Source organism: Heptranchias perlo, chromosome 40 (genome assembly GCF_035084215.1).
Source record: "Heptranchias perlo isolate sHepPer1 chromosome 40, sHepPer1.hap1, whole genome shotgun sequence".
Classification (NCBI taxonomy): domain Eukaryota; kingdom Metazoa; phylum Chordata; class Chondrichthyes; order Hexanchiformes; family Hexanchidae; genus Heptranchias; species Heptranchias perlo.
Window position 1 is genome coordinate 18,307,354 of NC_090364.1, and position 12,251 is coordinate 18,319,604.

At 54.9% G+C, this 12,251-nt stretch overlaps 1 protein-coding gene across 2 annotated transcripts in view; it reads left to right on the plus strand.

The window, feature by feature from the left end:
* pick1 (protein interacting with prkca 1) overlaps positions 1–11,977 on the plus strand; it is a 36,224-nt gene extending 24,247 nt beyond the window's left edge. For both annotated transcript variants that reach the window (XM_067974718.1, XM_067974719.1), the window contains exons 10-13: positions 1,698–1,790; positions 9,511–9,561; positions 10,463–10,607; positions 11,592–11,977. In XM_067974718.1, coding sequence (XP_067830819.1) covers positions 1,698–1,790; positions 9,511–9,561; positions 10,463–10,607; positions 11,592–11,812 — 510 coding nt within the window. In that variant the 3' untranslated portion in view covers positions 11,813–11,977. The remainder of the gene's footprint in view (positions 1–1,697; positions 1,791–9,510; positions 9,562–10,462; positions 10,608–11,591) is intronic.
* The last annotated feature ends 274 nt before the right edge of the window (positions 11,978–12,251 follow it).

Below are 12,251 nucleotides of genomic sequence, written 5' to 3' on the forward strand. Positions count from 1 at the left end.
TTAGAAATGTCAAATTAATTTAACCTTACCTGTTCGGGCTCCCCATCACTTCCGAATTACGTCAGGTGAAAGCAGGCGGGAAGGGCCGGATCCATGAGGTGAGTGAGGGCCTTTATTGCACTGCTTGTGGGCCCAGAGGAGCAAGAGTGCTTCATCCAGGCCCATCCTGGCCGACAGGACCCTGCGATCGGCTGACCCTCCCCCCCCATTCATGGTGGACACCCCGCCCCCCCACCGATCTTCTCCAAGGCCCGTTCGATGTCAACCCCGTCCCCACCAGTTTTTTTTTCCCACTGCCCAGGATCTCTCTCCCCCTCTCCGATTCGCTGCTCCTTTCCCTTCTGACAGGCGGCCAGCCTGTCAATCTGTGAGGGAATCCCAGAAACACACATACTCACCTTCAGTTGAGTTGCGATTGCAGATTGTGACGCGCTCACCTGGATTCTGGTTTCCCCGTGCGAGTATCCACGCACCCACTGGGTTCCCGGCTCCCAGCTAAAATCATACCCTTAGAATCCATAGTGGGTTAATGAAGTAAAAGCCATGATGTGGAGATGCCGGTGATGGACTGGGGTGGACAAATGTAAGGAATCTTACAACAACAGGTTATAGTCCAACAGTTTTATTTGAAAATCACAAGCTTTCGGAGCTTTGCTCCTTCGTCAGGTGAAGTGCTGACCTCACCTGACGAAGGAGATAATCTCCGAAAGCTTGTGATTTTCAAATAAAACTGTTGGACTATAACCTGGTGTTGTAAGATTCCTTACATGTAAAAGGCAAGTAGTGTTCGTCAATTTTCATAGAGTTTTTTGACTAAGTAACCAATTGGATCAATAAGGGACTGCAGCTGGTGTGATGTATGTGGTTACTGTCCTGGCGCAGCGCCGTACCCGCACTGGTTACCGCCCTGGCGCAGTGCCGTACCCGCACTGGTTACTGTCCTGGCGCAGCGCCGTACCCGCACTGGTTACCGCCCTGGCGCAGTGCCGTACCCGCACTGGTTACCGCCCTGGCGCAGCGCCGTACCCGCACTGGTTACCGCCCTGGCGCAGTGCCGTACCCGCACTGGTTACCGCCCTGGCGCAGTGCCGTACCCGCACTGGTTACTGTCCTGGCGCAGCGCCGTACCCGCACTGGTTACTGTCCTGGCGCAGCGCCGTACCCGCACTGGTTACTGTCCTGGCGCAGCGCCGTACCCGCACTGGTTACCGCCCTGGCGCAGTGCCGTACCCGCACTGGTTACTGCCCTGGCGCAGTGCCGTACCCGCACTGGTTACTGCCCTGGCGCAGTGCCGTACCCGCACTGGTTACTGCCCTGGCGCAGTGCCGTACCCGCACTGGTTACTGCCCTGGCGCAGTGCCGTACCCGCACTGGTTACTGCCCTGGCGCAGTGCCGTACCTGCACTGGTTACTGCCCTGGCGCAGCGCCGTACCTGCACTGGTTACCGCCCTGGCGCAGTGCCGTACCCGCACTGGTTACCGCCCTGGCGCTTTTCTGTGTCACTGGAGATACGTCAGACCCGCCCTGCGTGACCCACCCCTTCATTCATTCGAAACTAGAAGTGAAAAGCCTGGGATTGTTCAGAGCCTGAGGAATGATGGATATTAACTGCAGATTCCTTTTGATATTCAGCGTCACCGTCCTGTCTCATTCTGTCTAATTTCACTGAGTAACGGCTGATTTCTTGATTTGCAGATGTTGAGTGATCTGAACACGTATCTTAACAAGGCCATTCCCGATACAAAGCTCACCATCAAAAAATACCTCGATGTCAAGTTTGAATATTTGGTACGTTCTCTGTGATCTCTTTGCATAGTGCACCCCGATCCTGGACCCCCAGCTGACCCCGATCCTGGACCCCCAGCTGACCCCGATCCTGGACCCCCAGCTGACCCCGATCCTGGACCCCCAGCTGACCCCGATCCTGGACCCCCAGCTGACCCCGATCCTGGACCCCCAGCTGACCCCGATCCTGGACCCCCAGCTGACCCCGATCCTGGACCCCCAGCTGACCCCGATCCTGGACCCCCAGCTGACCCCGATCCTGGACCCCCAGCTGACCCCGATCCTGGACCCCCAGCTGACCCCGATCCTGGACCCCCAGCTGACCCCGATCCTGGACCCCCAGCTGACCCCGATCCTGGACCCCCAGCTGACCCCGATCCTGGACCCCCAGCTGACCCCGATCCTGGACCCCCAGCTGACCCCGATCCTGGACCCCCAGCTGACCCCGATCCTGGACCCCCAGCTGACCCCGATCCTGGACCCCCAGCTGACCCCGATCCTGGACCCCCAGCTGACCCCGATCCTGGACCCCCAGCTGACCCCGATCCTGGACCCCGATCCTGGACCCCCAGCTGACCCCGATCCTGGACCCCCAGCTGACCCTGACTCCACCCAGACACTATCCTGTTGAACAGTGACCAGCCCCATACAATACCTCGTTCTACTATCTCAGCTCTGCACATACTCTGTATTTTACCTGTTTTATACTTTTTACAAAAATGAGTTTTTAGGATCATATTTTGTGATATTTTAGCCAGTTCTGCACAGCCAGTTTTGAAATATATTTGTGTTTAAGCCCAGTTCTCAGTTGGCCCTTTGCTGACCAATCCTTCTGCTTTGGTTGATGCTTCAGATTGGATACAAGACCTGCCCATTTTGCTATCAGTCCTTTGCACCAGTTTAAATCCCTGACTCGGGCCCAAATCACTCCCAGTCTCGTTACAGACCCTCGAAGAGGGCCCAATGTCGAGGCTTGAAATGTTGGACGTGGCCTCGGAAGATGTTTGGAGGATCAACGAACTCAGACACTGAGGCTTGTCCTCCAGAGCTCCGAGCTCAGGCCACCGAGGCTTGTCCTCCAGAGCTCCGAGCTCAGGCCACCGAGGCTTGTCCTCCAGAGCTCCGAGCTCAGGCCACCGAGGCTTGTCCTCCAGAGCTCCGAGCTCAGGCCACCGAGGCTTGTCCTCCAGAGCTCCGAGCTCAGGCCACCGAGGCTTGTCCTCCAGAGCTCCGAGCTCAGGCCACCGAGGCTTGTCCTCCAGAGCTCCGAGCTCAGGCCACCGAGGCTTGTCCTCCAGAGCTCCGAGCTCAGGCCACCGAGGCTTGTCCTCCAGAGCTCCGAGCTCAGGCCACCGAGGCTTGTCCTCCAGAGCTCCGAGCTCAGGCCACCGAGGCTTGTCCTCCAGAGCTCCGAGCTCAGGCCACCGAGGCTTGTCCTCCAGAGCTCCGAGCTCAGGCCACCGAGGCTTGTTGTCCTCCAGAGCTCCGAGCTCAGGCCACCGAGGCTTGTTGTCCTCCAGAGCTCCGAGCTCAGGCCACCGAGGCTTGTTGTCCTCCAGAGCTCCGAGCTCAGGCCACTGAGGCTTGTTGTCCTCCAGAGCTCCGAGCTCAGGCCACCGAGGCTTGTTCTCCAGAGCTCCGAGCTCAGGCCACCGAGGCTTGTTCTCCAGAGCTCCGAGCTCAGGCCACCGAGGCTTGTTCTCCTCCAGAGCTCCGAGCTCAGGCCACCGAGGCTTGTTCTCCAGAGCTCCGAGCTCAGGCCACCGAGGCTTGTTATCCTCCAGAGCTCCGAGCTCAGGCCACCGAGGCTTGTTCTCCAGAGCTCCGAGCTCAGGCCACCGAGGCTTGTTGTCCTCCAGAGCTCCGAGCTCAGGCCACCGAGGCTTGTTGTCCTGCAGAGCTCCGAGCTCAGGCCACCGAGGCTTGTTGTCCTCCAGAGCTCCGGGCTCAGGCCACTGAGGCTTGTCCTCCAGAGCTCCGGGCTCAGGCCACTGAGGCTTGTCCTCCAGAGCTCCGGGCTCAGGCCACTGAGGCTTGTCCTGCAGAGCTCCGGGCTCAGGCCACTGAGGCTTGTCCTGCAGAGCTCTGAGCTCAGGCCTATGTAGAAATGGTGAAAGGGTCAACAATCATTTTCCTCTAAAGGAGACGTGAATCTCGGCAAGGGAGGAATTAGTTAACCCTCGGACACAGGGAGAGTCTGCACGGTCTGAGGGGCAGCTAGTGGTTGGCTAGTTTAATTCCGTTTTTGATTGGATGACGATGTACAGATAAAGGAACTGTATTGGATGTTCAGAAGACCTTTCTTACATAGGAAGCTTGTTGTGTAAATGAAGGCATTGGTTATTGAAGAGAATGTAGTTGGTTGGATAGATAGATGGACAGGGGACAGGAAGCAAAGAGTTGGGGCTGAATGGGCTGAAGGGCAGATAACAGGGAGCCCAGACCTGCAGCCTGAGCCCGGGACCTGCAGCCTGAGCCCGGGACCTGCAGCCTGAGCCCCGGACCTGCAGCCTGAGCCCCGGACCTGCAGCCTGAGCCCCGGACCTGCAGCCTGAGCCCCGGACCTGCAGCCTGAGCCCCGGACCTGCAGCCTGAGCCCCGGACCTGCAGCCTATGCCCCAGACTGCAGTCTAACCACTATCTCATACAATTGAACATTCAGTGGCCCTCTGTATAAAACCCAGAATCCCATTTACTTCATGACTTTTTCTACCTGAACTCCCAACTTCAAAATATTTATATATCTGCACCTCTCAGACTCTGTTCAGAATCTTACTGTTCAGGATTTGCTTCCTTTTCACCGCCCTTTACCCCGAACAGTTATAGCCGGTTTATTGGCAGTATGTCTTTTGGTATTTATGCTACAAATTCTCCTTGGGTCCAGGGTCACTCCTCACTCCTGTCCAGGGCCTTTACATCCCCTCTGACCAGGGCTCGAACATTGTACTCTGGTCTATTGGAATTTATCACCTGTTGCCATGTGACCTTCAGTAGGCCGTGAATGCACACTATCAAACTCAGTTACAATAGAAACCAATGTATTTAACATCGGACCCGTAAATTAACAGCACTCACTACAAACAGCACCATCACAGTAACTGCAATCTTTACTCTTCTCCTCAATCTCTTTCACTTCTTGCGTTGGAACAAAAGCACTGCAGCCGAGCCCTGATTCACTTCATTCTCTGCCAGCGTAAGAGAGTTCGAAGCTCCTGGCCACAGAACTGTCTGTCAAAGGGACAGCAAAGATCATCGGTCCTGTGCCTCTCACAAGCCCAACCCACGACTTGCCACAGACACAGCTGTCAATCAACCTCAGTACACCAGGACTGCACTGTCGGAGGGTCAGTACTGAGGGAGTGCTGCACTGTCGGAGGGTCAGTACTGAGGGAGCGCTGCACTGTCGGAGGGGCAGTACTGAGGGAGCGCTGCACTGTCGGAGGGGCAGTACCGAGGGAGCGCTGCACTGTCGGAGGGGCAGCACCGAGGGAGCGCTGCACTGTCGGAGGGTCAGTACTGAGGGAGCGCTGCACTGTCGGAGGGTCAGTACTGAGGGAGCGCTGCACTGTCGGAGGGGCAGTACTTAGGGAGGGTCAGTACTGAGGGAGCGCTGCACTGTCGGAGGGTCAGTACTGAGGGAGCGCTGCACTGTCGGAGGGTCAGTACTGAGGGAGCGCTGCACTGTCAGAGGGTCAGTACTGAGGGAGCGCCGCACTGTCGGAGGGTCAGTACTGAGGGAGCGCTGCACTGTCGGAGGGTCGGTACTGAGGGAGTGCTGCACTGTCGGAGGGGCAGTACTGAGGGAGCGCTGCACTATCGAAGGGTCGGTACTGGAGGAAGTGCTGCACTGTCTTTTGGATGAGACGTTAAACCGAGACTCCCTTCTATCCTCTCAGGTGGATGTAAAAGATCCCCTGGCCACTATTCAAAGAACAGCACGGGAGTTCTCCCCGGTGCCCTGGGGTCAGTATTTATCCCTCAACCAATATCACTAAAACAGATTTTCTGGTCATTATCACATTGCTGTTTGTGGGACCTTGCTGCTCGCAAATTGGCTGCCGTGTTTCCTACATTACAACAGTGATTAAAAAGGAAATTAGGAAAGCAAAGAGAGGGCATGAAAAAATATTAGCAAGTAAAATCAAGGAAAACCCAAAAATGTTTTACAAATACATTAAGATCAAGAGGATAACTAAGGAAAGAGTAGGGCCTGTTAGAGACCAAAAAGGTAACCTGTGTGTGGAGGTGGAAGATGTGGGTTTGGTTCTTAATGAATACTTTGCGTCTGTCTTCACAAAAGAGGGGGGACGATGCAGAGATTGTAGTTAAGAAGGAGGAGTGTGAAATATTGGATGGGATAAACACAGTGAGAGAGGAAGTATTAAGGGGATTAGCATCTTTGAAAGTAGATAAATCACCAGGCCCGGATGAAATGTATCCCAGGCTGTTAAAAGACGCAAGGGAGGAAATAGCAGAGGCTCTGACCATCATTTTCCAATCCTGCCTGGATACAGGCTTAGTGCCGGAGGATTGGAGGACTGCTAACATTGTACCCTTGTTTGAAAAGGGAGCGAAGGATAGACCGAGTAATTACAGGCCAGTCAGTCTAACCTCAGTGGTGGGCAAATTATTGGAATCAATTTCGGGAGAGGATAAACTGTCATTTAGAAAGGCACGGGATAAACAAGGACAGTCAGGACGGATTTGTTCAGGGAAGGTCGTGTCTGACTAACTTAATTGAATTTTTTGAGGAGGTAACAAGGAGGGTCGATGAAGGTAGTGCATTTGATGTAGTCTACATGGATTTTAGCAAGGGTTTTGACAAGGTCCCACTTGGCAGACTGGTCAAAAAAGTACAAGCCCATGGGATCCAAGGGAGAGTGGCAAATTGGATCCAAAATTGGCTCAGTGGCAGGAAGCAAAGGGTAATGGTTGACGGGTGTTTTTGTAACTGGAAGGCTGTTTCCAGTGGGGTTCCGCAGGGTTCAGTACTTGGTCCCTTGCTTTTTGTGATCTATATTAATGATTTGGACTTAAATGTAGGGGGCATGATTAAGAAGTTTACAGATGATACAAAAATTGGCCGTGTGGTTGATAGTGAGGAGGAAAGCTGTAGACTGCAGGAAGATATCAATGGACTGGTCAGGTGGGCAGAAAAGTGGCAAATGGAATTCAATCCGGTGAAGTGTGAGGTAATGCATTTGGGGAGGTCAAACAAGGCAAGGGAATACACAATAAATGGGAGGATATTGAGAGGTGTAGAGGAAGAGAGAGACCTTGGAGTGCATGTCCACAGATCCCTGAAGGTAGCAGGACAGGTAGATAAGGTGGTTAAGAAGGCATATGGGATACTTTCCTTTATTAGCCGAGGCATAGAAAATAAGAGCAGTGATGTTATGCTGGAACTGTATAAAACACTAGTTAGGCCACAGCTTGAGTACTTTTTTTTATTCGTTCATGTGATGTGGGCATTGCTGGCGAGGCCGGCATTTATTGCCCATCCCTAATTGCCCTCGAGAAGGTGGTGGTGAGCCGCCTTCTTGAACCGCTGCAGTCCGTGTGGTGAAGGTTCTCCCACAATGCTGTTAGGAAGGGAGTTCCAAGATTTCGACCCATCAACGATGAAGGAACGGCGATATATTTCCAAGTCGGGATGGTGTGTGACTTGGAGGGGAACGTGCAGGTGGTGTTGTTCCCATGTGCCTGCTGCTCTTGTCCTTCTAGGTGGTAGAGGTCGCGGGTTTGGGAGGTGCTGTCGAAGAAGCCTTGGCGAGTTGCTGCAGTGCATCCTGTGGATGGTACACACTGCAGCCACAGTGCGCCGGTGGTGAAGGGAGTGAATGTTTAGGGTGGTGGATGGGGTGCCAATCAAGCGGGCTGCTTTGTCCTGGATGGTGTCGAGCTTCTTGAGTGTTGTTGGAGCTGCGCTCATCCAGGCAAGTGGAGAGTATTCCATCACACTCCTGACTTGTGCCTTGCAGATGGTGGAAAGGCTTTGGGGAGTCAGGAGGTGAGTCACTCGCCGCAGAATACCCAGCCTCTGACCTGCTCTTGTAGCCACACTATTTACGTGGCTGGTCCAGTTAAGTTTCTGGTCAATGGTGACCCCCAGGATGTTGATGGTGGGGGATTCGGCGATGGTAATGCCGTTGAATGTCAAGGGGAGGTGGTTAGACTCTCTCTTGTTGGAGATAATCATTGTCTGGCACGAATGTTACTTGCCACTTATCAGCCTAAGCCTGGATATTGTCCAGGTCTTGCTGCATGCGGGCTCGGACTGCTTCATTATCTGAGGGATTGTGAATTGAACTGAACACTGTGCAATCATCAGCGAACATCCCCATTTCTGACCTTATGATGGAGGGAAGGTCATTGATGAAGCAGCTGAAGATGGTTGGGCCTAGGACACTGCCCTGAGAAACTCCTGCAGCAATGCCCTGGGGCTGAGATGATTGGCCTCCAACAACCACTACCATCTTCCTTTGTGCTAGGTATGACTCCAGCCACTGGAGAGTTTTCCCCCTGATTCCCATTGACTTCAATTTTACTAGGGCTCCTTGGTGCCACATTCGGTCAAATGCTGCCTTGATGTCAAGGGCAGTCACTCTCACCTCACCTCTGGAATTCAGCTCTTTTGTCCATGTTTGGACCAAGGCTGTAATGAGGTCTGGAGCCGAGTGGTCCTGGCGGAACCCAAACTGAGCATCGGTGAGCAGGTTATTGGTGAGTAAGTGCCGCTTGATAGCACTGTCGACGACACCTTCCATCACTTTGCTGATGATTGAGAGTAGACTGATAAGATAGTAATTGGCCGGATTGGATTTGCCCTGCTTTTTGTGGACAATTTTCCACATTGTCGGGTAGATGCCAGTGTTGTAGCTGTACTGGAACAGCTTGGCTAGAGGCGCAGCTAGTTCTGGAGCAAAATTCTTCAGCACTACAGCCGGGATGTTATCGGGGCCCATAGCCTTTGCTGTATCCAGTGCACTCAGCCGTTTCTTGCTATCATGGAGTGAATCGAATTGGCTGTGTACAGTTCTGGTCACCACATTACAGGAAGGATGTAATTGCACTGGAGAGGGTGCAGAGGAGATTTACGAGGATGATGCCAGGACTGGTGAATTTTAGCTATGAGGAAAGATTGGATAGGCTGGGGTTGTTTTCTTTGGAACAGAAGAGGCTGAGGGGAGATTTAATTGAGGTGTATAAAATTATGACAGGACTAGATAGAGTGGATAGGAAGGACCTATTTCCCCTAGCAGAGGGGTCAGTGACCAGGGGGCATACATTTAAAGTAATTGGTAGAAGGATTAGAGGGGAGCTGAGGAGAATTTTTTTCACCCAGAGGGTGGTGGGGGTCTGGAACTCACTGCCTGAGAGGGTGGGAGAGGCAGAAACCCTCAACTCAGCTACAGTACCTGAAGAGCCGTGACCTACAGGGCTACAGACCAAGTGCTGGAAAGTGGGATTAGGCTGGGTGGCTTATTTTTGGCCGGCGCGGACACGATGGGCTGAATGGCCTCCTGAGGCGTAGATTTTCTATCATTCTATACATGTCAAAAGTACTTCATTGGCTGCGAAGCTCTTTGGGACGTCCTGAGGTTGTGAAATGCGAGTTGTTCATTTGTGACTCACCTCGGCCGTCTGGAATTGAATGTGATGCTTGTGGCGGATGGTTGGAAGGAGTTTCTCACTGACTCGGTGACTCTCTTATTTCTTGCAGTCGTATTGTTTGAAGGTGAAAGAAATGGATGATGAAGAATACAGCTGCATAGTGAGTGATCGGTGGGGCGTTGGAGACCATTTGGTGCTGGTTGGCCTGACTTTCTGCGAGCAGCTGCTGATAGGGAGATGTTGAGAAGGGTCATGATGTTTGTGGAGCTCATCGGAGTTCAGAATCTGATTGGGCCGGGTTACTGGCAACATCATTAATGCACAGAGTACAAACCTGCAGCCGGTCTAGAGCAGGACATACTGTACACTCCGGGCTAGAGATAACAGGGGGGGTGGGGGGAGGCCGAACACAGGGGAGGGGCCTCACCGACTCACGGGGGCGGGGCCTCACCGACGCATGGGGTCACGGGGGAGGGGCCTCACCGACGCACGGGGTCACGGGGGAGGGGCCTCACCGACGCATGGGGTCACGGGGGAGGGGCCTCACTGACGCATGGGGTCACGGGGGAGGGGCCTCACCGGCGCATGGGGTCACGGGGGAGGGGCCTCACCGGCGCATGGGGTCACGGGGGAGGGGCCTCACTGACGCATGGGGTCACGGGGGAGGGGCCTCACCAACGCATGGGGTCACGGGGAGGGGCCTCACCGACGCATGGGGTCACAGGGGAGGGGCCTCACCGACGCACGGGGGGAGGGGCCTCACCGACGCACGGGGACACTGGATCCCCCATCCCCCCCCTGCCCATTTTTAACTCGAGTTGTGCTGCGGTGGTTTGGTTTGAGTTGCTGTTTTCTATTATTTGACAAATGTAAGGAGTCTCACAACATCAGGTTATAGTCCAACAGCTGTTGGACCAAATAAAGCTGTTGGACTATAACCTGGTGTTGTGCGACTCCGTACGTTTGTCCACCCCAGTCCATCACCGGCATCTCCACATCAGGGCTATTATTTGATAAGTTGGAGTGTTGAACCTGCCCCTTTGCTTGTCCCCCTTTCCCAGGCTCTGCAGGAGCCACTGTACCGAGTGGGCACCGGAAACTATGAGTATCGACTGATCCTCCGCTGTCGCCAGGAGGCCAGGGCCCGCTTCGCCAAAATGAGGAAGGATGTTCTGGAAAAAATTGAACTTTTGGACCAAAAACATGGTTAGTTTTAACCTGCTGTGCCTCAGTCAGTTTCCAGTTGTTTAGGCAACTTTACACTTCCCAGGGCAGGGCGGGTCCCCGGGGGGAGGGGCCGGATCCCTGGGGGGAGGGGGAGGGGGAGGGGCCGGATCCCCAGGGGGGAGGGGGTGGTTCCCCGAGGGAGAGGGGGCGGTTCCCCGGGGGGAGGGAGGGGCCAGATCCCCAGGGGGGAGGGAGGGGGCGGGGGCGGTTCCCCAGGGGGAGGGAGGGGGAGGGGGAGGGGGCGGTTCCCCAGGGGGAGGGAGGGGCCAGATCCCCAGGGGGGAGGGAGGGGGCGGGGGCGGTTCCCCAGGGGGAGGGAGGGGGAGGGGGAGGGGGCGGTTCCCCAGGGGGAGGGAGGGGCCAGATCCCCAGGGGGGAGGGAGGGGGGCGGTTCCCCAGGGGGAGGGAGGGGCCAGATCCCCAGGGGGGAGGGAGGGGGAGGGGGAGGGGGAGGGGGCGGTTCCCCAGGGGGAGGGAGGGGGAGGGGGAGGGGGCGGTTCCCCAGGGGGAGGGAGGGGCCAGATCCCCAGGGGGGAGGGAGGGGGAGGGGGCGGGGGCGGTTCCCCAGGGGGAGGGAGGGGCCAGATCCCCAGGGGGGAGAGGGCGGTTCCCCAGGGGGAGGGAGGGGCCGGATCCCCGGTGGTGGGGGGGTGGTGTCGGGGCTGGTTCCTATAGTTACATCGAGTTTACAACACAGAATCAGGCCATTCGGCCCATCGGGTCCATGCTGGTGTTTATGCTCCACACGAGCCTCCTCCCTCCCTACTCCATCTCACCCTCTCAGGTTGCCCTTCTATTCCTTTCTCCCTCGTGTGTTTATCGAACTTCCCTTTAAATGTATCTGTGCTCGTCGCCTCAACTCCTCCTTGTGATAGCGTGTTCCACATTCGAACCACTCTCTGTCTCCCCCCGTCCCCCCACTCCTCTGCGTTGAGTCTGATTGTGGTCTGTTCCCACTTTCAGTGCAGGACATCGTGTTCCAGCTGCAGCGTTTTGTCTCCGCCATGTCCAAGTATTATGACGAGTGTTACGCCATCTTAAAAGATGCTGATGTGTTTCCTATCGAGGTCGACTTGACAAAAACAATGTTGAACTACAGTCCAAAGGATATTTACACAGACGCAGAGGAAGAGGAGGAGAAGGAAAATGAGGAAAACGGAGAAAAACTATTTGATGATGAATAGAATTTCTTTTCCTCTCTGGAGGTGGCAGTGAGCCCCTCACTCTAAATCAGGGAAGAGCTGTGCAGTGTATAGTTGGAGTGATGATGTGTTTTATTTATGGCTCCCATGGACTCAACCATTGATCTCCGTCAGTTCCTTGTGATAAATACTAATGCTTCATGGTTATACCCTTTTGTACGGGTGTGTAGTTATTTCAATGTCTCCTCGTCAGTGCGTCCATTATGCTGATGCTCTAGATGAGGGTGTGGAGCAGGCTTCTCACTGAAGTTAGCTGGAGTTCCACTGCTTGCTGTCCTCGAGTCACTGCCTTCTACACGTGGGGCAAAGTACCGGTGCCCTCAGTGTCACATGACCATGTTACCACCGAGGGGCATGGAAACTCGATTCAGACTTCCCCCATCACACGCTGGTTACCATGGGGATGACTCCCCCTCTCGCA